The sequence below is a fragment of the Schistocerca cancellata genome, chromosome 8, assembly GCF_023864275.1.
Source record: "Schistocerca cancellata isolate TAMUIC-IGC-003103 chromosome 8, iqSchCanc2.1, whole genome shotgun sequence".
In the NCBI taxonomy this organism is placed as follows: Eukaryota; Metazoa; Arthropoda; class Insecta; order Orthoptera; family Acrididae; genus Schistocerca; species Schistocerca cancellata.
In genome coordinates, this window is record NC_064633.1 from 195,420,383 (window position 1) to 195,446,311 (window position 25,929).

The 25,929-nt window shown below is 38.6% G+C and overlaps 1 protein-coding gene across 1 annotated transcript; it reads left to right on the top strand.

Moving 5' to 3' along the window:
- The first annotated feature begins 12,236 nt into the window (after nucleotides 1-12,236).
- On the top strand, nucleotides 12,237-21,512 carry LOC126094735 (alpha-crystallin A chain-like). Its single transcript, XM_049909285.1, has 4 exons — nucleotides 12,237-12,438; nucleotides 12,562-12,780; nucleotides 20,908-21,129; nucleotides 21,215-21,512. The coding sequence occupies exons 2-4, from the start codon at nucleotides 12,562-12,564 to the stop codon at nucleotides 21,341-21,343; spliced, it is 570 nt and encodes a 189-aa protein (XP_049765242.1). The 5' UTR covers nucleotides 12,237-12,438; the 3' UTR covers nucleotides 21,344-21,512.
- Nucleotides 21,513-25,929: the final 4,417 nt, after the last annotated feature.

The window sequence follows — 25,929 nt, forward strand, 5'->3', positions numbered from 1 at the left end:
TGTACGTAAAACAAAAACACCTGTTAACCATTGAACGAGATACTGACGTACCTCACGATCATGACATGTCATTCACCCGTAGATACAACACATGACACACCAATGAGCTGATGTGTATCTGCCAGCATTTGAAAGGTACAAGAAAGAACAAATTCCATTGTAATGTATGTGAAATTGTATCAGAACTTGTGAATCACACGTTGCCGGTGGTAATGGAGTGTACAGTCCCATGTTAGGGAATGTGTGTCCTGTAAGCGGAAAGAGAGGTCAACAGTGGAAGTAAAACCGCCGTGTGCATGATGTGTTTACAACACCTCTGCGCTGCTCACTCTGCCCGATACTTGCCATGTCGACAGCTGCTACGACCAAATCGCAGTGTTACTACAGTACCTTGGCATGTTTCACAAATGAGGAATACACTGACATCAACCTCACCTATGGGCTTGCAGATGGAAGAGCTGATGTTGCAAGGCAACTGTATCATGAGAGGTTTGCTAGCTGGCACCTTCCATCTGCAAAAATGTTTTACCCTGTGAACAGGCGTAGCACCTCCAGGATTTAGTGGTTGTGGCTGACCATCGACATACAGTGCGGACAATGAAGAAAAATTGTTACAAACTGTTGCGGATGACTGAACAATAAGCACCAAGCCTCTTGGCACTGAGGTCGGAATGTCACTATCTACTGTTATGCGAGTACCATCCCTTTCGCATATAGAAAGTACAGGCATTATTGTCAGAAGACTACCAGAGGAGGCTGGACTTTTGAAACTTTATCCTACGGTGCCAGACTCATGACCAGCATTTTTCACAAACAATACTGTTCACTGACAAAGCCTCTTTCATGAAGGAAGGTAGAGTGAATTCACATAATTGGCACGACTGGGCAGAAGAAAACCCCTACATCACAGTGATATGAGGGTACTAACAATGATTTGGTGTCAATATCTGGTGTGGTATTATTGATCACTATCTCATAGAGCCCCATGTGCTACCACCAAGGCTTACAGGAGAGTGGTATCCGCATTTCCTGAATGCTACATTACCAGAATTATTGGAAGGCGTTAGTTTGGACTCTCGTATCAACCTGTGGTACATGCATGATGGTGGTCCTGCTCACTTCAGCAGCACAGTGCTACACCACCTGGACAATGCCTTCCCTTTGAAATGGATCAGTTATCGAGGCCCTGTAGCATAGTCAGCAAGATCGCCAGATGTGAGTCCACTGGATTTCTTTTTGTGGGGCCATCTGAAACCTGTGATTTATGAAGGAGAGGTTGTTGATGTCAACACCCTTAAATGCAGAATACAACATGTCTGTGATATTATGCAAAGAGATACAGACATGTTGGATTGTGTTCAGCAATCCTTCCTGCGAAGACTTCAACTTTGCCACACACATCGTGGCCGTAATTTCGAACAGTACTTATAAACCACCACTGCAGCTTCTGGTCATGTGTTTCTGTTAGCTTTGATTTGTACAGCTGTATTGTATTCATTTGTATTAACTGCCACTTACCTGTGTAGTTATATTTTGTATTGTGCATCTCTGTACTCATTTCTTAAAACTAAGTATGGGACACAAAAACCAAATTATAAAACATGCATGTACAGTAGTGCAGCCCCTCCTCAAGTTCCTTTCCCTATGCCAACTAGCCATGTTACATAATACTGGCCAGCGTAACCGGTACGAGATAGATGTGGGCACTGTCATTGCTCGCAGTCTCATGCAGACCATCACTTGACGCCGCATGCCTCGCCTTCTCATGAGCGGCTAGACTACCTACAATACTTGCATGTTGTGCCCTGTTGCTGATCTGTCCCCTTGGCCAATGTCAGTGCACAGTAACACCCAAAACTCCATTCCATTTTTCCAGATTTTTACCATTCAATTGCACTGTCATTTATTGATGTAGGAACATGTGGAAAACGAATTTATTTTTGTAGCTCAGTGTGTGACAATTTGCACAACATATTTTTCTTCATTTATGACTTACCCTGTGTATATATATCAATGACTTTCCAGCCAGTATAAGATACGTAGAAAAAATTCACTTTGTTGATGACAGAACCTTGTAGTCACTGACAAAAAACCCAAATTTCTGTTACAGAAAAAATGAAACCCTGAAGAATGTGAACAATTGGGCACTATGTATTAAATTACTGTGAAACATAAGTAAAACAAATAGTATGCACTTCAGAACATTTGTGGAAAGTTATTTCAGTTATGAAAAAAAGGGGACAAAGAACTTCCCCAAAGCTAAAGAGCAGTCTCAATTGTGCCAATATTTTCAAATATAGTCGAGGCACTGCTACACACACAAATAAGCAGCTACATTGAAAAAGACAATCTCCTATGTAACAATGAGTTTGATTTTTGCAAGGGGAGAAATACAACAATGGATATTTTGGGAACTGTGCATCAAACACTGGACTTTTATGGGGTGTGTAGAAGAACATTAGCTACAATGAGCTCTCATTTAAGCAACAGAAAACAATGTGTCTTAATAAGACTTCCCCTTAAGAAATTAGCACAGATGTTCCACAAGGATCTATTCTTGGATCCTTCTTCTTCATTACAGCAAACAATGATTTATTCAGTAATGTAGCCCACTCTGTCCTATCAAACAATGTAAAATTCAGGATAGAATAATGACAGCACAATGAGAAGAATAGACTGTTACTCATCGTATAGAGCAGATGCTGAGTTGCAGACAGGCACACCAAAAAAACTGTTACACATGAGAGTTTTCAGCCAAAAGGCTTCATTCTAAAGTAGACAAATGACACACACACATTAATGCAAGCTCAATTGACAAACATATGACTACTGACTCTGGCCACTGTGGCCAGACTGTGAGCAACTGTGCATGATGGGAGAATCAGTCTAGGTGGTGGGGGGTAAGAGGAGCCTGGAGCAGGGAGAGGGAGTGGTAGCAGGGTAGGGAAAAGGGACAGTAACAGGATATACTGATGTAGTCAGTATTTTTGGTAAAGGACAACGCCATAGAAGGTGGGTGGCCTGTTGGGTTGGGAACATCAGGTGAAGCGAATGGGGGAGAAGGTGTTGAGGTTCTTGAGGAATGTGGGTCGGGTGTCTTCACTTGTGATCCAGATCATGAAGATCTCATCAATGAATCTGAACCAGATGAGGGGTTTGGGATTATGAGTGGTTAGAAAGTATTCCTCTAGAAAAATCATGAATAGGTTCGTGTAAGATAGTACCACATGGGAGCCCTTTGCCATACTGTAGATTTGTTTGTAGGTGATGCTTTTGGAGATGAAGTAACTGTGGGCAAGGATATAGTTGGTCATGGTGACCAGGAAGGAGGTTGCAAGTTTGAAATTAGTTGGATGTTGGGAAGGTAGTGTCAATAGCAGCAAGGCCAAGAGCATTAGAGATGTTAGTGTAAATGGGGGTGGCATTAACAGTGACGAACAGGGCGCCATGTGGTAAAGGAACAGGAACTGTGGAGACTCAGTGGATGAAATGGTTGGCATCTATTACATAGGAGGGTAGGTTACAGGTAATAGGCTGAAGGTGTTGGTATACAAGAGATTCTCTCAGTGGGGGCACAGTAACTAGGCACAATGGGGCGTCCTGGGTGGTTGGGTTTATGGACTTAAGGAATAAAGTAGAAGTTAGGGTTCCGTAGAGTGGTAGGTGAGAGGAGAGAGATAGACTCAGAAAGAGCTTCTGGGACGGGCCTCAGGATTTGAAGAGAGACTGGAGATCCTGTTGTTTTTCTGGGAAGTGGCACTGTGGCAGGGTTTGTAGATGGATGAGTCTGACAGCTAGTGGAGTCCTTTCACCGGGTGACCCATGTGGTTCTAAACCACAATGGTGGAGCCTTTGTCAGCAGATATGATTATAAGGTCAGGATTAATTTTTAGGTGGTGAATTGCAGTTATTTCTGTGGATGTATGGTTAGCTTCCATGTTGAGGGATTTTGGGAATGATAGTGAAGTAACATGAAAGTTCACAATTTTAGCAGTCTTTTTGGTGTGCCTGTCTGTGACTCAGCATCTCCTCTATATGGTGAGTGTCACTCTGTTATATATTACACTGATGATACAACACTACCTACCACACACAAGCAATTTTCGATCTGAATACAATAGCAAAAGAAACTCTTTATATGGCCTTGGACTGGTTTGCAGCTAATAAGCTCCTGTGTAAACCTGATAAAAATCAGAAACTCCTTATGGGTATGTCAAATAAAGTAAATCTGCTAGGAGGAACATATCAATCACGCATGTGACAAGACGTCATATCTCATTTTGAAACTTAGGGACGTAGTGAGTTTGGATTACCTTAGGGTGACATCCACTAGGCTATTCCAGTCACATATGATATATGGTCTGATTGTATAGGGACACTCCCCTCACATAAAGAATGTTTTAAAAATAAAAAAGTCTTACACATAATGTGTAAAACAGGTCACATGGAGCACTGTTGTCCTCAGTTTTTTTTTAGGCTCAGAATATTCACAATTACAAATTTATATATCTGTGTGTCCATTCTCTACACTATTAAAAATAATATTTCATAATTTGCTGCTAGGGGGGGAAACTCACAAATAAAATACCAGAGCTAAGGTTAATTTAAATTTACATGTTAGCAAGAACTGGAAATTCTCATAAAGTGAACCCACTCAGATTTTTCAGAAAATTAGCTACTTACATTTGGACTAAAGATCTAAAATTATTGAAATTAAGTGGTACAGCTGGCTGTCAGATCACCCATTTCAACATATTAAAAATTTCTTGAGAAATGTGATGATGATATTAGCATTTAACAATCTTCCTATAATTTATTATATTGTTATGTGCTGTGATTATGTTCAGTATAATTATGTCTTGTATACTCTATCCAGGTATTATGCACAGGGTTTATACCATATTATATTATAGTGTAGCTTAGAAATTTTCCTGTAATATATTTCACTATTGCTGTGTTTAATATGTATACTACAGTTGAAAGTTCCTGGCAGAATAAAACTGTGTGCCGGACTGAGATTTGAACTCGGGACTTCTGCCTTTCACGGGCAAGTGTTCTACCATCTGAGCTATCCAAGCACAGCTCATACCCTGTCCTCACAGCTTTACATCTGCCAGTACCTTGTATCCTTCCTTCCAAACTTCACAGAAGCTCTCTGCAAACTTGCAGAACTAGCACTCTTGGAAGAAAGGATATTGCAGGCACATGGCTTAGCCACATGGTACACAGGAGAGCTTCTGTGAAGTTTGGAAGGTAGGAGACGAGGTACTGGGAGATGTAAAGCTGTGAGGATGGGGTGTGAGTTGTGCTTGAGTAGCTCAGATGGTTAGAGCGATTTCCTGTAAAAGGCAAAGGTCCCAAGTTCGAATCTCGGTCCTGCACAAAGTTTTAATTTGCCAGGAAGTTTCATATCAAAGCACACTCCACTGCATAGTGAAAATCTCATTCTGTATACTACAGTCAACTGACATTAGATTATTTTATTACTATGTATGTATTACTACATCAAGAATTTTATTCACCATAGATCATTTTACAATGATATTGGCTTCATCATACAGGATGTACTAGTACATACAGAATAATAAAATAAACAAGTGTCAGTACATTATAGAATACATTTCAAGCATGGCAGTGTACCGAATTACACCAGGATAGCTTCTAAAAGTTAATGCAGTAAGCTATACTATAATCTAATATAATATACAATTGTATTGGTTACTGTATACACTATGTAATTACACACAATTAACCACAGCACACATAATATCTTTAATGACGGACAACTTTTAAATGCTAATATCCTCCTCAGGCATCTCAAAGAATTCTTTAATGTCATAGAATGGATGATCTGACAGCCAGCTGTACCACTTAATTTAAAAATATATATATATCCATAGACTGAACATGAATTGGCAGTTTATTGAACATTTTGAGTGGGTTTACTTTGTGGGAATTTCCTGTTCTTGCTAATCTGTGGCGTGGTATGTCTAAATTACCCTTAGCCAATGTGTTGTGTTCATGTATTTCTCCTCTGGCAATAGATTCTGAAATACTATTTTAATATAGAGTACAGACACATAGATGTGTAAATTTATAATTGTGAGTCTGGAAAAAAGAGGACGACCGTGCTCCCTATGACCTCTTTTACATATTATTTTTTTTGTAATTTCAAGATGTTCTTGATGTGAGGGGAGTGTCCCCATATAATCAGACCATATGAAATATGTGACTAGAATAGCCCAAAGTATGTCACCCTAATGTACTCCAAGCTCACTACCTCCCTTAGTTTCAAGATGTGGTATGCCACTCAAGATATTTTTTCACATATATGATTGACATGTTCCTCCCAATAGAGTTTAGAGTCAATGTGAAGAGTTTTACCAACTTATTGCCTACATCATTTGATGTTCCCATTAAAAGTTGTTGGGTTTTATCAAGATTGCACAGGAACTTATTGGCTGCAAACCAGTCCAGGGTCTTATCGAGCTTTTTTTTTTTTTTTTTTTTTTTTTTTTTTTTTTTTTTTTTTTTTTTTTTTTTTTCTCAGCTCTGAAATGTTCTGATGTGTGGTAAGTAGTGTTGTATTGACAGCATAACACATGACAGGGTGGGCTATGTTTTTAGGTAAATCATTAATAGCTACAATGAAGAAGAAGGGTCCAAGGATAGACCCTTGTGGTACATCTGTGCCGATTTCCATTATGCAATAATTTACATTTCTGACTGAAGCGAATTGATTTTTGGTTACTTAAATAAGAATTTATCGCAGCTAAAGTGCTCCCTCTCGCCCCATAAAACTCTAATTTCCCCAGTAGTATGTCAACAGAGATGCAACCAAAAGCTTTGCTTCAGTCACATAATACCAGTGACACCATGTTATTGTTTTCAAAAGCTGTTAAGGTTTGGTCAATGATTTCCATGATAGCCCCTGTTGTTTTTTTGCCTTTGCGAAAACCAAACTGATTGCTACATAGGATATTGTGTTTTTCAAAGAAGCTGCTTATTTGTGTGTGTGTCAGTGCCTCAAATATCTTTGAGAATATTGGAACAATGGAGAATGGTCTGTAGCTTTGGGGAAGATGTTTGTCCCCTTTTTTAAAAACTGGGACAAATTTTGATACCTTAAGTGCATCTGGAAAAACTCCAAATTCTACACATTTATTAAAAATAAAAGCTAATGGTCTGGTGACTGAGTGTATTGTATTTTTAATTATGTTATTTGATAACCAGTAACAGTCCATACTTTTAGAACATGGAAATTTGGATACAGCTTTTATAATATCAGCAGGTGTGACAGTCCTCCATTGAAATACCAGGTTAACAGGCAGTGGTGTTCCAACAAGGTCCATTGCAGATGAATTTGTTGCTTTAATACTGTTACTTATTTCTTTAACTGAGTTTAAAAAGTATTGATTTAATTCCTCAGGTTCAAGCAGAGCAGTTTCTGTGCATTTTGGTGTATTGTGTTATTTTATTATTTGCCATGCTGCCTTGCATTTATTGGGAGCCCTTTTATATAGTTCTCCACTGCTTGATTTTTTGCTTTCCTTGCCATTGCCAGTATACATTTTATATCCTCTCTACTTTGACCATAATCAGTTATTTTGCAAGGAAAGCGTTTCTGAAGAAGAGAAATTTGTTAACATCGAGTATAGATTTAAGTGCCAGGAAGTCGTTTCTTTAAGTATTTGTATGGAGTGTAGCCATGTATGAAAGTGAAACATGGACGATAAATAGTTCGGACAAGAAGAGAATAGACGTTTTCAGAATGTGGTGCTACAGAAGAATGCTGAAGATTAGATGGATAGATCACATAACTAATGAGGAGGTATTGAATAGAATTGGAGAGAAGAGGAGTTTGTGGCATAACTTGACAAGAAGAAGGGACCGGTTGGTATGACATGTTCTGAGGCATCAAGGGATCACAAATTTAGCATTGGAGGGCAGCGTGGAGGGTAAAAATTGTAGAGGGAGACCAAGAGATGAATACACTAAGCAGATTCAGAAGGATGTAGGTTGCAGTAAGTACTGGGAGATGAAGAAGCTTGCACAGGATAGAGTAGCATGGAGAGCTGCATCAAACCAGTCTCAGGACTGAAGACAACAACAACAACGTGATTTTTTGCCAGAAGAAGTTTAGCTTTGTAGTATTTCTTGCATTTCAGATATGACCTTTGAATGTTCACGCTCTGTTCTGCTCCTTGGTTAGCGGCTTGCTTATGTATCTGGTACAGCATATGCATGTTTCCACTAATTTCTGCTAACTCTTCTGTAAACCAGTTCAGACTTTTCTTTTTCATTTCACTTGGATATCTAATTTTTTTTTACTGGTGAGTAAGAATACCATAGATCTGTGTACTTTTTAAAGAAGTTATCAAAGGTAATTTCAGCTTACCTTTTTCCAGATTGACAATTATATATAAAGTCCAAATCTGCAATTCTTAATCTATCAACAAACATACTTATGTATTTTTCCTTTTATCCTCACACCATTACTACTCTAGGTTCTTCAGTTTTAACTGGCTGCCTCTTACAGAGTGTAAGGAGTAGTCGCTCATGATCTGCAGGTACACTTCCTGCAAGGCTGACAGTAAAATCTTCTGTATGCAAATTCGCAACAATATTGTCTATGCAGGCATTCCTACGTGTGGCACGGTTATTTGTACAATGATCTTAGCATATTCAAAATATTCTAGCAGCTGGCCTCTGTGTGTGTTTACCATTTCTATGTTGAAATCACCACATATAGAAATTTTTATTTTACTCTTCAATATTTTTGTAACTATTAATTCACATTTTTCAATAAACAAATTTACATCACCATCTGGCGACCTATATAGACTAACTACCACTATATTTTCATTCATTAGTTTTACACAACTAAACTCCCCACCTAGTTCTGAGGAGTACGTAGATACATGATTTCTAGAAAACTTTATTCCTTCTTTGACAAAAATTCCAGCACCACCATCCACATATAATGTCTCCCACAACATACCCTTGGGGAACAAACATATTAACTTGTTCTTGGGTTAACCAGTGCTCAGATACACATATAACATCTACATGTTCAGTGTTACATAAATGTTCTAATTCTAATATCTTATTTCTAATACAACATATGTTAACTTGTAAAAAAGTAAGTAGTTTGTCTTTGTCTGTATTCCTCTGAGAGCAATTTGAATCTACATTTGAAGTTGTAGGTTCAATTTATGTCTTTCATCTTGATGCATAGTGATCATCTGTGTTATGATAGTCACATACCTGTTCATCCACTTGATGACTCACTTTGTTAACTGCTTTCTGTATTATACTACAATGACAAAGCCTATTTCATTGTAAACGATTCAATGATGAATAAAAATTCTTGATTATTGATACATTTATTTGTTTTATTTATTTATTTAAATAAAATAAATTTGTAATTACATTTACCAGGGAAAAATGAACAAAAAACTTAAAATAGAATTTTATATCTTGGGATAAATTTGAATAATGACTTGCCAAAGGGAATGAAAAGCATTACTAAATACATCTGTAAAAAGGCAGCTAATACATTCTTCATAAGTAATGCACACTACACAATCAAAGATTAATTTACCTAGAGGTCGTAGAGTAGTGGGAAAGAATGAAAGGAGATAACTACAGCACCTTGACATATTTACTGCTCCCACAAGAAAATCACATGTCAAGATATAAAATGCATGATAGTATTATATGTGCAAACTAAGTTAACACTTGGAGTGGTGGCTGATGGGAGTGAACGTAAAGTCATTTCCCGTTTACAGTCACTCCCAACAGCCAATGCACCGAGTGTCAACTTAGTTTGTGCAAATATTAATGTCAGCTGACTCAGTTTTCCAGGTCGCCTGGGAGGCATGGTTCACTGTGGCAGAAAAGGAATCTTGAGTTGCTGCAAGAGGCACAGCAGCATCTTCACAGTCCAGAAGTAACTAACACATGAACACATGTCTTTGGTGCAACTGCAACACAATATGCCATGAGGATCTCTATTTTTTTTTTTAATTTTTTTTGGTCACTGATCTAAGCTCAGATGGACAACTTGTTGGCTTCTACAGTTCGCAGCTGACAGAGGGGCCTAATATTGTTCACTAGGGTTGAAGAGTAACATGCAGGCTGTACAATGAGCACATGTTTGTTTCAATGAAATATCTTCATCAACAATACATTAACTTGGAAAGAGTGCATTGTCCATGTATGCATCAAGCTTCCATTAGCCCTCTAGCTTGTGTGGAAAATGTTATGCTTTATTACAGATAATACCAACTGGCAGTCTAAACTAAACTAAACTCCATCCTAACAGGCCTTGGAAGGCCAAACGGTACTGACCGGCCGCCGTGTCATCCTCATCTCACAGGCGTCACTGGATGCGGATATGGAGGGGCATGTGGTCAGCACATTGCTTCCCAGCCGTATGTCAGTTTCTGAGACCAGAGCCGCTACTTCTCAATCAAGTAGCTCCTCAAAAAAATGGTTCAAATTGCTCTGAGCAATGGGAACTCAACTGCTGTGGCCATAAGTCCCCTAGAACTTAGAACTACTTAAACCTAACTAACCTAAGGACATCACACACATCCATACCCGAGGCAGGATTCAAACCTGCGACCGTAGCGGTCGTGCGGTTCCAGATTGTAGCGCCTTTAACCGCTCGGCCACTCCGGCCGGCAAGTAGCTCCTCAGTTTGCCTCACAAGAACTGAGTGCACCCCGCTTGCCAACAGCGCTAGGCAGACCGGATGGTCACCCATCCGAGTGCTAGCCTACCCCAACAGTGCTTAACTTCGGTGATCTGACGGGAACCCGTGTTACCACTGCAGCAAGGTCGTTGGCCTGCTATGCCTTATTTCACAGCAACATCTGCTATTATATTCTGCTATGAGGTCGCTCTGCAGAATGTGAGAACATATTGTTGCTACAGAAGGTACTAGTGAGAATAATTACATCTAGGGAAAAAAAAAATTGACAACTGCAAACTTATCTTTGCTAGATAAGCAGTTACGAATATTTACAGCCAATATGTGTGCAACTGCTTCATTCACATGAAGCTGAACATGATAAGTTTTTGTGTTTTGGTAGCTGATGACGACGACTGGTAACAGAAGTAATAAACAGAAGAGTAAAAACTGCCTGGTGCTTTTTTAGTACAACAGTCAAATGAAAGGGCTAATCCCAAATACAGATGCTGCTCATTTGTCAAAACCACACTAGGCCTAAATAGATATCAGTATAAGGGCATTTTTAATCAGTTATTAGTTGTTTTTCATGGAAAGGATGTCACAACAGAAAGTGACAGGTTTAAGCAGTGCATTAAGTGGTACTGGGACCCTAATTTGTTAAGATATTTATGTTTCTGGATTGTAAAGGTACTAACATATTGTAAACGAATGAACTTTCTGGACGAGCAAGGCATACGCGCCAAACAACGACCATATTCATAAGTTATCGTATTTGTATAATAAGCAACTGATTGTCGCCAGTTACGCCCGCGACTGGGACACCGAAATATTTCTGTGTCCCTTATGTTATTCACATCATATTAGTTTCAGTTTTTTTTTATTACAACCGCTCTCTTCTGCTTACTTCTTATTTTTATATATTTACACACGCATTTGCGTAAAATAGTTTATACGCCAATGGTAAGCCTACTCTCAATGCCGTACGAATGAATCTCAGCTGTTAAAAAAAGCACGGTCAAAAATCTCTCTCTCTACTGTATTTCGTTACTTTATATTTTGTAATTGTCATTTGAGTTTACTGGGGCTGTTATTCGATTTAGCTCTTTGCAGACATTTTAACTTAGTAGTACTTTTTTTCGTTTTCTAAGAGTTTGTGATCTATAGGAACAATAAGTTGTATGGTCTTTATCTTGCGCGATCTGCTTTCCAACTTTTAATAGCCCACCTTTAGAAAAATTACATACATTTTCCAGCAATCAAATCGCAAATAGACACATTAATTTTCGTGTCCTACAATCAATTTTCTTTGTCATTGTATTTTATATGTATTCATAAAATTAATAGCAATTGATTATTATTTAGTATCAGTCAAAGTAGTTTCGCAGTAGAAGGTGTGTACTAATCGTGTCATTAATTTTGAAAAAAAAAATCAGAAATAACAAACAATTTTTGGTTCTCTGTTATATGAAATTACGAACACAGTCTTGCATTTGTTACAATGCTCTGTATACATTGGTTTGAAATTCCGTGCTAGAAACATTCGCTACATGTTGATTATCGATTAGCGCCAGGAGAGTCACGAAAGTTCTCGACGCGGGAAGTTCGCCTATATAAACGCCAGCGTCAGCTGAGGCATTGTTGATTGTATGGTATTCCGCTCGCTACTGTTATCGTCGAGTTACGCAGGTTAATTTGTTGCCTTTTATTCAAAGCAGTTGTCGTTGCTTCGAAGAGAAAAGGTAAGAGGAAACGTCTGTATACTATCAATTTTTGGAGTGTAGTTGCAAGTTGCTCTGTCTTGTATTTGTTATAAAATTCTGAAACAATTTTAAAGTATTGATGTTTTTGTTGTTCCGGTATAGATGGCGACTTTACCTTTGGTTGTCAGACTCCTTGAAGAGCTAAACCAGCCAGCTTCCCTATTCGATCAGAATTTCGGTCTGGGAATGATTGCTGACGATCTCGTAGCTCCTCGTATTACTTCTGTACCATTGCTATCGGGCTATTATAGACCTTGGCGTCATCAGCCTACTAGCCGAAGTGGTACTTCCAACATCAAAAACAAGAAGGAAGGGTTTGAGGTAAGTGTTAAAATTATTTACTTTGTCATTCATTAAAAAAAAAAAAAAAAAAGTGGTCCGTTTTATGCTTCTAAAAGGGGCTGTGGGGTGAGGAACTTCCTAGACGCTAAAATTTCTAGACCCTTCTCCTTCCCCTTGTGGCCCCTATCCCCCCGCCCCCCCCCCCCCGTCCTTTTTTTTTTTTTTTAATATGAATGGAAAGCTACGATTTAATGAAATTACATTGGCGGTGGCGGGGTTTACCAGTTCAAGGTCTGTAATCTTAAACTCTCGTAAGTTTAAAAAGGAAATTTTTCGGAGAATGAATACCGTATCTGTTGCGCAGCTAAGGACAGCCAGGGTTAGGGTACTTCTAACAACTAACAAACAATGCATACCATTACTCCCCCCCCCTCCCCCCCGCCGCGTCCCTCGCAAAAGAAATTCGGGTAACTTCGCCAAGCAAGCAGGTAAGACTGTGCATCTATTAATAGTCGTAAAGATGCCTTCACAAAGCAGCAGTGAAGACTTAAAAAGACGTCCACAACGAATCTCGTAGCCAACTTGTTTTCTCATTTGACTGTTTACAGTGTGTGCACTCCTAATATACGATAGGTCAACTTATTGCAATCCCTTAAAATATTTAACCTACATATTAAGTGTAAAACATAAGTTATTTACATAAATTGAATATTTTCAGTATGATTTCAATACATACAAGTAATAACAGTATTCCTCATTATTTACATATTTTTTTCTACTCTAGAAACTTTTTTTTTTTTTCTCTCTCCCAATAATTAATCCTTCCAATTATATTGGAGGGCGGTGTGGAGTGTAAAAATCGTAGAGGGACAGCAAGAAATGAATACACCAAGCAAATTCAGAAGAGTGTAGGTTGTAGCAGGTACTGTGAGATGAAGAAGCACGCACTGGATAGAGTAGCATAGAGAACTGCATCAAACCAGTCTCTAGACAGAAGAAGACGACGACGACGACAAGTAATCCTTGAGTTCAGTCCTTCCGATCCTAGTCCCCCAGGCACTAGGAAAGCTACTTCACAAGGCGGAGGGGGGGGGGGGGGGGGAGGAGGAGGAAAGAGTACGCCTGAGCATTGAGAGAGAATTTCCAGCAGCTCTGGCTGACGTATCTTCTTAGCTGGCTGTTATTTCTTGGAATATGAATGGGCATGGGCTTTTTTCCATATCTAAATGTACAGGAAATTTTTTTACCATTGAAGGCAATTCTGCATGAAACTTTTTTTTTTTTTTTTTTAGATGTTCCTAATGGCTTCCTCAAAGTATCGTTCAAATTGAACATGGTCTTGTTAGCACAGTGTGCAAGCTGTTTCTTAAGTACTGTGTAATTTGCAACAAGCATTGTCTTAATGTTCCCATTGAAGCTAGTCAACTATACTCCCCAAAAATTTTGTAGTATTAGTAGTTTCTTCCCATCTTGTTTGGTCTATGCATATGTGAACTCAACTCTCTCTTCTCATGGTCAGTGTTTTTCATTCACTGTGGTGTCATCAGCATATAGTAGTTCATAGTTCTCACTGAATTTCTTATTATCTACAAATAAGTTTTAGATATTTGACATGTACAGATCATTGTGGTGTTCCTTAAAATCACCTAGACCTGTGTCCAGGTTATGTTATCACATACTACTTCAGGGCATTTTATCTATTGCATTGTATGTCACTGTATGCCATATTTCACATTTCTCAGTGCTGTATGGCTCATTGTCAAAAGGCTTCAGACAAGATCGTGCAGAAACATAGCAGACAGTTTTTGCCTAATGCGTCTATAACACTCTTTGGCTTGATATAGTGGTTTGAGTAGATTCCCTTTCTGGAAACCATGTTGTACTGCAAGTCTAAAATTCTGTATGAATGTGCTAAACTTACTACACACAATCACTTCTAATATAAACTAGCTAGATACTAGTCTCTAGTTATTTGGATTATTTATCTCCATTCATCCAAAAGAGATTCATTTATTTCTTTAGTCACATCCTTTCTTAGAGAAGATCAATATTTCAGCTCCTTCTAATTTCTGAATTATGTTAAGTTCTTTATTCCAGGAACATTGAGTGGGATAGTTGCTCCTAAGATGTTTAACCCATGATTTTTCTTTTAAATTTTGAACAGTATCTAAAATTGTTCATTATATTTTTGTTAACTTTGTCATTATTGTTCAGAGTTCTCATTGACTAAAATCTGTTGCTAAAACCTTTTGTTTAAACTCTTCTGACTAAATCTGTATTATGTCCCAGGCCATTTTTAATTTCATAATTAGAATTTGCTGTGGCTCTATCAAACTGGGTTTTACTTCTCTTCATTGCCTGCACTTCTGCCGTTTCTTTCTCCATTCTCTGTTAGTTCACTTGAGTCCTGAGTTTAAATAATATCTAATTATTTTCGTGGGGATCTATTGCTTACTGTGAACTTGCTTCTGACAAGCCATTTTGGAGACTATGAAAATCGTGCTTTAGAGTGTTAGAAAATGCATTTCACTTTTCACATGTGCTGTGCATTGTTTCAAATTTTCTTCAGAATTATTTTTTAAAAAACTTTCAGTTTTTAACTTAAAATCCTGACACCTCACTTTGCTTTTTGTATACAAAAACATTAAACGATGATAGTTGGATTGCTATTTCCAGAGCTTTTGCTTCACATTCACTACTTGAATTATTGTTAATGTCAATGGTCTGAGTCTGATCAATCTTGTCAGTAAATTTTTATATTAAACTGTAGTAGTATTCTTTCAAATTTTTTTTAGGTTTTGATTCTCAGGATATTTTTATCGTGCTTAAAAACGTGATGCTAGGCTCCCCAAAGTGTAGGGTGTTGCTGACCACACTGCCATTAGAGACATTGCCCATCAAATACAAGTTTCCTAAAGGAAGTTTGGCTAGTATTAAGGTTTTAGTAAAACTGAAGTCACGAATGTCCCACATAAGAAAAAGTTTGACCACTTAGCTAGTATCAATAAATTGTAGTTGATCAGGTCTTACGCAAGACCATTACACGGTCTTAGAATATAAAATTTAGTTCTGCTTTCCAAAGCATTCGATCTTATAAATCATAACCTATTGCTGTTAAAACTGTAAAATTATGGTGTCTGGTATTTCCTACAAGTGGTTAGTCATAGTTAACTGAAAGGAAACAGAGTGCAAATTGCTCAAGGTGGAAATGTGTACCATTTTGATTATTAAAAAGTTAATTATGGGGTGCCGCAGGGTACTGGCCAGCAGTATAGTTTTCCTCATGACATTCTATTACAATTTAATAAAACCTGTAAAATGTTAATAAAACCTGTAAAAGAAGGAAATTAAAGTAGCTTAATGTAAACATAAGCTTAGGACTTTGAGACCTCTTCTCACTGTGGCCTTTGACAGTTACAAAGATGTGATTTTTGTGGAAGAAAACCTCGTCAGGTATTGGAACCTGTAGGAAGAAAATTAACCTGTGACTGCTGTTACCCAAGTGTTGGGTGTCCCTCCAATAGTGATGCTGGCAGTCTCACTTTAAAAGGAACCAGCAGACATGAAGCCACGATTGATTACCATATCAACACATGTAAAATTTTCATGTGTGCACTGTTCCACATGAATAGCAAACAGAGTATGCTATACCTTAAACCAGAGTTAAACTAGCACTTCAGTAGCATTACACAATATATATAAATAACTTTCCATAACTTACATTCAAAAAAAGTTGGTAAGACTGCTGTGAACTTCTACAAAATTGACTCAATGTAGCAGTCTGGTATAAAACCTCCAGGCTATTTGTACATTGTATGCAACAGGTGTTACAACAATTTGTACCATAACTGCCTTCCTAATTGGTTAAATTATGAAGTTCATAACCAGTTCAATTCTGTAGGTATAGCATAAACACTGTAATAAGTCTTGAAAAGACACTTAAGTTTTTATTTATTAAGATTGTCTCACTTTCTAGGCCTGAAGGCTTTAGATTGCCATTCCAGGGAGTACTAAATAACTGTAAGACATATCAAAAGATCTATTTTTAGAGTACTACTGGAGTAATGGCCTATTCACAATGCACAAACAGTTTCTTACCTTGTATGCTTGCATTGAAAAACAAAGCACTTTCTGATTTAGACTATGGCCTTTCCAGCATTTTTAGAGAAATCAACTTTGCCTTAAATTTCAGAACTATTCTAAAGTGGTAGAATGAAAAACTAAAAAATGGCCCAGTTTATTTTCTCCTGAAGAAAGATTACTGGCGGTACTGTCTGAAAGTTGACAAAAACCCTCAAGTGCACTGATAATAGTTGCACTATGGGGTCAAATGACTATATCCCTTGAAGTAATGATAGTGAAACTTTACCTGTGCTCATTCAGAGCATGTGCAAATGTTCACAAAAAATTGCAGCAAAAATGTATGGATTGATGAGTGACTTGGGGAAATAATACTTAAGATTGCAAAGTAACTTTTCCTGCAGCTGTTCGTTCCAGTATGTTGGATTCCTGCCTCCATCCTCACAAGAAGTAGTCTTTCAAAAACTGTCTTGATTATTGTTACCATAGTTTGTGTGCCTTTCTTATATATTCTACTGTTTCTGTCAGGCCTTTTCTTGTCCATGCAATGAGGCCAAAAGTGTTAACACTAGAATCTAAATTGGGTTAATGCTGTTTTCTTCATTTACTTTGTTTCAGACTGAGGAAATTCTGCCAATTTAATTGCATATTTTATGGTTTTGTGAAACAGCCTTCTTCCTTGGAGGTTGAGATAATTGTAGGTGTCATGCTCGTTTATAGTTGTACTTACATTTGTTAGTCATATTGAACCCAGTTGCTTGGCTCTCTTGCCCTTACAAGGAGAGGTCTCCAGTGGTGCAATAAGACTCTTCCAAACTATCTACACAGTGATGTAAATTAAGGTGAAAAGTGTGGCAGACTGCAGCCATTCACCCAGGGCGGCCCTCGTTTGCAAGTAATTGATGGAAAAAAAGTCAGAATTTTGTGGTATTTAACACACACAAAAAATCCTTCCATTACCCAGTGTGGTTGGCCAGCCGCTGTGGCCGAGCGGTTCTAAGCACTTCAGTCTGGAACTGCACTGCTGCTACAATAGCAGGTTCGAATCCTGCCTCGGGCATGGATGTGTGTGATGTCCTTAGGTTAGTTAGGTTTAAGTAGTTCTAAGTTCTAGGGGATGTTACATCACATAGTCCTCAGAGCCCATTGTGTTCATGCACAGCTTCCTGTGCATGAACTTGTCAGTTCAACCCTTGTCAGGTGATCAACTTTTTAGAATATTTATCAAAATTACTTCACTTTTATTCTATTAATTAGTTTAATTGTAATTTCTATTCCTTTGTCACATTTTAATCACTGTGAACTTTTTAATTTGTTTCACTTTTTTTTTTTTTTTTCCCAGTTGGAATTTTTGTGAAAATGAATATAATTCCATTTATCTATAATGCTGAATTAGAGGATTCCAATCTCAGTTAAAAAAAAGAAATACACTATTTATGCAGTGTTGTGAAAAATCTGGTTTTTTACCAGATGTGCAATTTTTTGCGTGGTAATTGTAATACACACATAACATAACCTAAATAACTGCACTATGGACAAAATAACTTTTATAAGTAAAACTAAATTCAAGAAAAACGAGAAATAGATATAATGAATGTAACTATGTAGACAGAACACAGGGTGTTAAAACAAAAGAAATTAAATTGAAGTCAATACTTAAAATTGCACTTGAGCAAGAGTTCAATAAAAATTATTATTGAAGTGTTTTCAATAACAATTAAAAAGAAATTGTGCAACTGACTTGATTTGGCGCTGACAACCGTATGCATGTGAAGTTATCCTACCCATTCCAACATGCAACCAGACTGGACATAACTTTAATGCTACTGAGTGTCACACACAAATTTGAATTTTTCTTTCCTCAGTTAATTGCAAATGAGGGCCCACTAAAGCCTACATCACTGTATAAATAGCTTCAAAAAGTAGACTGTATTGCTGGGGATATCTTCTTGTTAGTTACTTCATTCTCTTGCATTTATTCACACCAAATAAGTGACATTTCTAGAAAACATTTCCACCCCTTTAGGAGGTGAGTCAGTTTTTGTTGAAGCATCAGTGTAAATAAGATTGTTTAACATGTAGCCCTTGTTGCTTATTGTTAAACACTCCTTGGCACTAACACTTTAGTGGTTAGAGGGAATTTAATGAAACAAAGCACATTAATATGAAGGTACAGTACTAGAAGCATTTTAAGCCTTAGTGTAGCGTGAAATAATAAAATTACAGAAACAGCATTAAGAAGTTTTAAAGTATATTGCCAAACTGCGAAGCTGGTGCTAAGGACAAACTTATGGCTAGAAAATTGGCAGAATTCTCTGGAATTCCTTGTGACAAAATTCCTTAATTTGTATCTACAGAATGGTACAGAGACTGATTTATTTGAAATTGGCACCAGGAAGCAAAATTTGTTCAGAAGAGTGTAGAGGTAGGCAAATTTGAAGGTGGGGCATAGTTATAGCTCCACTTAGTTGGCAACATGAAGTAGACAGAAGTGGAATAGACACTAACGCTCGCTAAATTGTCACCATGCAGTGTGCATTCTGTATCTGTTTTAATATTGTGCCCCATGTTTGTTCCTAGCCAGCAGTAGTGTTCAAAAAACTTCAGGTAAACTGGTGATGTGAAGAAAACTGTGGGCTTCCTCAGTGTTGCACCAAAACATTCACATAGTAAGGCTTTCTGTTTTATAATCCACTCACTACTCTGCTTTGAAATTTGCAGCTGCTGTTGATTGTGTGCTCATCCTGTGAGACCTTCATGAACTAAAATACCTGCAAATTGACTGGTGCAGGAACTTAATGCAATTTTGTTGGTTGAGAAAGTGCACGCACAGTCCTTGTCATGCCTGCTGACCTATTTTCCTTAAGCGATGAGGCTCACTTATTTGAAAATTTGCAGAATATATACGATTGGAGCCCTGATTACACCCCCTCCTTTCCCCCTCAGTTACCACTTCCATTGACACTAGATTAACAGCAGGTAACAGTTTGAGGTAAACTACGTATTAGGAGCTAGAATAATTAAACTGAACAAGCAGTTTGTTCCTCCTGATAGATAAGTCCACATATCAATGAAATGGGTGTGGGTGTATGGCTCCAACAGGATGGTGCCATGTCGCGCGTGTGCACACAGCAGTATTTTGTAACACAATTCCCAGGGTACATCATGACCTGGAAATCTGGTCAGATGGGTGATTGTCCCCGTGAGGGGCTATCTAAAACCACTTGATCTGAGTGTTGTCAGTAGGTTAAAATTGATGTTAGTCATTATTGGTGCCCTGGGATAAATACCACATAATAGCCAGGCTCCCAAGCTGTAGGAAGACAGTGAAGTAAAACATGGTTACAAAATCCAGGTATCACAAGGAAATTAACTGAACTCACCTGGACTACTACGTGAACATTACCCAAGTAGTGTAATTGTTGCTGGTAATTAATTTGTTGAACAAGTTTTGAAGAAAAATTGAAAATGTTAAGCAATATGAATTGCTACTGCCGCCACCCCCCTCCGCCAAAAGAGGCTATCAAATACTGTCGTTAATTATGTTCTGTTGTAAGCTTCTAAGATGTAACGGCGAGGAAAGAAATCTGATCAGTAAGCAAATAACAGTAAAACTACTAACCTGTAGTTGTTGGTTGATCCATATCCATGTGGTGGAACAGACTTCATCAGCTTTAACGTTATTCCCCTTCCTTGATTTGATTTGCAGCAGCACTCCACACAGCACACGCGTAAGATTGTGACTACTTTGTGGCAGGTAGAAATAATTAAATTGGAGCATTAAGGGCTTGTGTGCATCATACACAGCTTACAGCAAAGTGATTTCCTCTTATTTTTTCCCAATCCTTTGAATTTTGCTGTTGGTTTTTAAGGTAATGGTAGCTAAGAGAATCCTAAGAATCGTTTCTGGAAACGATGTGAAGCAGTATAAAGTTCATAATTGGGTAAGAACATGTACCGCTGAGGTAAAATGAAAATGTTAAACAAGACAATAAAAAGTTGTTAGGAAATGTTATTGCCTTAAAATAAATGTCATGATTGATCATGTTTAAAACGGGAAACTTACTTTAAAAAATTTTTTTTTAGGTCAGTCTTGATGTACAGCAATTTAAACCTGACGAGATATCTGTTAAGATGATGGATGACTTCATTGTTGTTGAGGGAAAACATGATGAGCGAAAGGATGAACATGGTTATATTTCTCGTCAGTTTACCCGGCGTTATAAGTTACCAGATGATGTAGAGCTTGAGCAAGTGGTTTCAAAACTGTCATCTGATGGTGTGCTTACAATAACGGCACCAAAGAAGGTAAGTGTGGGTAAAGTATTCTAACATTTGCATAAAGTAAGAATTGAAAAGGTGACAGGATTCTAATATCTTAAAATTCTTTCAGGCATTGCCACCTTCAGAGTCAAAGGAGCGTATTGTTCCCATTGTACACACAAATAAACCAGCTGTTGCACAGAGTGCACCTCCCAAGGAAGCTGGAGATAACGAGAAACAGGAAAATATGGAGCAATAATTTGTGTCAATACAGGACATAAAATTACTCGGTTTTTTGAAGTTTCTTGCTTAATATTCATTATCAAATAATTTTTGATTTTTGTGCAGCATAGCTGCTTGTGTTTAAGACTGATTTGTAGTTAAGGGCAAATGCTTATGTTAAGACTGATATGTAGTTAAATTATAATAAATCTTATGTTGAATGGATTCTTCATGATTTTAATGCTCTCCCCACACAAAAAGGAAACTTCGGACAATGAAAATTCAAGAATAACATTTGTGCTGAATAAAAGACAGAAAATTGTTAGGATACAGTACAAACAGCAAGTGGTTTAAAGGCAATGTGTTCAGGGAAAACATCAAACGGTGGTGGAAGTTGTTGAGGATTTGTTTTAATCTGCTGGAAATTTCAGTCGCACATGTTGAAGTATAACTTGATAAATGTGGAACTGTAAAATTAAGAAATCAGTCCAAACTATGAGTATTTCAATCACAATGCATTTAGTAAACTTTTGTATGCTGGTTATTTTAAAGTGAAACAAGCCTAACACAGAAATTGAACACAAATTGTATTCATTGTGTAACCTGGTGTAAAAAAAATGGCTTATTTGTAAGCACTCAGTAGAACATTCTCTCTGATAATGCCATCTCTGCAGTCCTCTGGGTAATACAAAGTTGATGCAAACTTAGTGCCTACAGGCACTCTTTCATCACATTTGATCGATTTAATATAATCCATTATGGAGTCGAGGTAGCAGTTGTCGTTATACTGGTTATCACTGTTAGCATTCAACCGCGATTCTTGTACATGTATTTTAACAACACGTTTCAAGAGACAATGCTCCCATCATCAGGTTGTAAAATGTCATGAAATTAAACGGACTAAAAAGACAAAATACCATCACAAATAGTTGGGAAGTCCATAGAGTAAAACAGAATTAAAAGTATATTGGACTGTGGGTCCTCGTCTTACATTGAAGTTGTTGACACAAGTCTATGGCCGTCCCATAGCTACCAAATATGCTGTCGCACTGTGCCGGCTCGGGAGCTGTTGTGGACTGTTACAACCTGATGATGGGAGCATTCTCTTGAAACGCGTCGTTAAAATACATGTACAAGAATCGTGGTTGAATGCTAATAGTGATGACCACATTTTATCGAGTAGTACTTACACCGAAGATTTGTCAGGCTGTGAAGTCGGCAGGATCCAACCATACCTTCCAAACCTGATGTGTTACTACCAGTGCCAATATTATAACCAGCCAAGTGGCCTGTCAAAACATGGCCAAATGTTGTTGTTGTTGTTGTTGTTGTTGTTGTGTTAGAGATGCTCATGACGGCAATTGCCTGCCTCCTCCTTCCCACTGCATAGTGATGGCGGTGCCAACTCGTCATTTGTATCTGTGATTGGGTGAAAGAAAAAGTTCCTTACCCTTTTGCTAGCAAGTTTTTGGGTAGTTGAAGGCTGTGCATTTTACCATATGGCACTTAAAGTATCATTCTTGCTATACCTTGTTCTACGGAGGTCATGGCTATGCAAACTTGAGACCTAGGATTCAGTACTGCAGTTGGGAAGTCACCCAATTTTGTGGTAGCATCCATGTCTTCTACAGCTGCACAGAAAGCCACCTAATCTTCACCCCCCCCCCCCCCCCCCCTGCAGTAAAATCACGTAAAACACTCCCATGAGTACAGGCTTTACATCCCTCCAGCCAACAAACATCTTAGTGTTCATCTGCCAACTGCAAAGGCTCTATGAAAATGAACAAAGGCAATCGGTCGTCTTTCCTGGTTTGGAGATCCTCTTCGGAGTCCACAGGCAGACACAAGGAAAATGCCAGTGGCTCTATAGATTTCTTGGAACAGAATCCTACAGCCTCTGTGCTGTGTAGCAGTGATTATTGGAAGTCTGACACTTGCCAGCTGCCAAGGTGATTGCCCTTAGTTTGTTTGCTCTTCCCTATTCTTTGTTATGCTTCTCCAGTGGAAAGTTTGTGGCATTAGATAAAACAAAGAAGAATTCTGGCTGCTTCTTTAATTGCAACATCCCACACCTCTTCCCGCCTCTGGATGGCTTTAGATCTCGTGGGAAGTAGTGCTGGTCAATTGGTAACCTCCCTTGCCTTAATTATTTATGTATTTACTTATTTTTTTTTTATTGTGCAAATATCTCCTTTAGTTCTCTTCGAGAACCTGTTGGAGATTCCCTCTTGGCTAACCTCAATCAACCCTACCTCATTTGTCTTAACACTGGAGCACCCACGTTCCTTTCAGTCCACGTACACCTAGTCCAATTTCGGCATCCCTGCTTGTCGTCAGTGGTCTGTTCCCTCTGACATTCACTTGCATGATAATTTCCTATGCACTGTCAGTTTGCTGACTCCAACCCCCCCCCCCCCCCCCAATCTGCCTGTAAACCCAACTAGCAGCATCCAAAGGCCAACTGGAGGCTTAACCCCTACCTGGCGACCTTTGATGAACATTTAGAGTTTTGATGACCAGGTAGAGCTTCTTACGAACATTGTCCTTACTGCCACAGAATGTTCAGTGTCTCACACTACTACTTTACTGAGCTGCATCCTGGTCACCTGGTGAACTGAGGCATGCTGTGGTACGATTAGTGTGCAGAGACGTACTATCTGCATTTTTAACCATCATCCTACAATGGTGAACTGTTTATAACAAACAGTTGTGTGCACAGTGTTGTCGCATTCTTTCAGATAGTATAAAAACTATGTGGATTTCCTGTAAGAGTTCTTTTAACAGTTGCACTCAATTTGTCATGTGGGGGCAACCTCTGTCAGCTCTGAGACAAAGGTTGTTTCCCCGATTTCTGACCTGATTGTAGCAGATGTCATTGTGGACCCCATTGCTATCTCAAACACCTTGGGCCACTATTTTGTGGTGGTTTTGGAGCTCATTCAACTATAAGCCTGCCTTCCTCTGTTGGAGACAAGTGGAGGCCTGGATGGTATCTTTCTTCCTCTCAGAATCATGAATGCTACAATGCTGCCTTTGCTGCCAGGGAGCTTGACCGTGCTCTCACCTCATCCTGATCTTCCAAGAGGGCTGGATGAATAACATTCAGATGTTATAGCACATGTCTATTGTGGGCAAGTTCTGTCTCCTTCATACGTACAATCACATTTCAGTAGATGGCATGTTTAGCCAGATGCTGGCATGAAGCCACTATCATAAACATGTGAGGGTGGTTTGAAATGTTTCGGAATCACCATGAGAGGTCAGCACTAGCGCAAAGAATTGTTCGTGTGGTATTTGTTGGACAGTTGCCTGTAAACATGTGCCACATCAGTGCACTACGAAGAGAGCTGTGGCAGTGACGTGGCTCTGTTGTTCCTGCATAGTGATTTGTGGAGATGGAAAAATCGAGATTCGAGCAGTGATTAAGTACTTCATAAAGGTATGAAAGCAAAGGCCATTCATGCTGATTTCCAGAATACACTGGGGGACTCTGCTCCTTCCTATTCAGCTGTTGCCAAGTGAACAAATGAATTTAAATTTGGTTGGGAGAGCTTGGATGATGATCTGCGCAGTGGTCGGCAAAGATCTCACTCCTCCAGAAATCATTGTAAAAGTGTGCAAAATGGTCATTGAAGATCACCAACTGAAAGTATGTGGAATTGATCACGTTTGCCAGATGTCATCTGAAAGGGTATATCACATTTTAACCAAAGAGTTGATATGAAAAAGTTATCTGCAAGATGGTTGCCTTATGTTGGGTTAAGCACACATGAGAATGGACATATCGGAACAATCTTTAGGCCGGTTTAGGAGAAATGAACAAGATTTTTTTGTGCTTGTTTGTGACCACAGGTGGGTTCACTACTATACCCCAGACACAAAACAAAGCAGTGGAAAGATGCTGATTCTCTGCCACCAAAGAAGACAGTCCTTCAGTGGGAAAGGACATGGCACCAGTGTTCTGGGATGTGAAAGGGATTCTGTTTGTAGATTATATCCCCACTGGTCGAACAATTACTGGGGAATACTATGCTAACCACTTGGACAAATTGCAGCAGAAGATAAGGGAAAAAAAAAGGCAGGTTTAGCAAGGAAGAAAGTACTTTTCCATCAAAACACTGCGCATCCACACACATGCTGTTGTCATGGCAAAATTACACAAACTAAGGTATGAATTGTTGCCACACTTGCCTTATTCACCTAATATGCCTTAGACTTCCATCTCTTCCCAAAACTAGAAATTCTTCTTTGTGGATGAAGATTCACTTCAAACAAAGAATTGATAGCTGGAGTTGACAACTATTTTGCAGGCCTGGGGAAGCCCATTTTCAACATGGTATCAAGGCACTGGAACATCATTGGACCAAGTGCATTAATCTACAAGGAGACTACGTTGAAAAATAAAAAAAAAAACGTTTCAGTGATGTAAATACTATTTTTCTATTCTGTTCTGTGCACTGTTCTAACCACCCTCGTACCTAAGCCAGGTTAAGGACAAACACCTTCCCTATAGCTACTGCCCCATTTCTCTCACCAGCTGTTTGCAAGATGATGGACAGTGAGATTCATGGCCAGCTGGTATATTGATAGTCTCGTCATCCACTAACCATGGGACAGTTTGGA

What these genes read in the sequence shown, in the direction of transcription:
- LOC126094735 (XM_049909285.1), top strand. Translation starts at nt 12,562, where the DNA reads ATGGCGACTTTACCTTTGGTTGTCAGACTCCTTGAAGAGCTAAACCAG. An exon ending in ACAAGAAGGAAGGGTTTGAG is followed by an intron (nt 12,781 to 20,907) that starts GTAAGTGTTAAA and finishes ATTTTTTTTTAG; the next exon opens with GTCAGTCTTGATGTACAGCA. An exon ending in CAATAACGGCACCAAAGAAG is followed by an intron (nt 21,130 to 21,214) that starts GTAAGTGTGGGT and finishes AAATTCTTTCAG; the next exon opens with GCATTGCCACCTTCAGAGTC.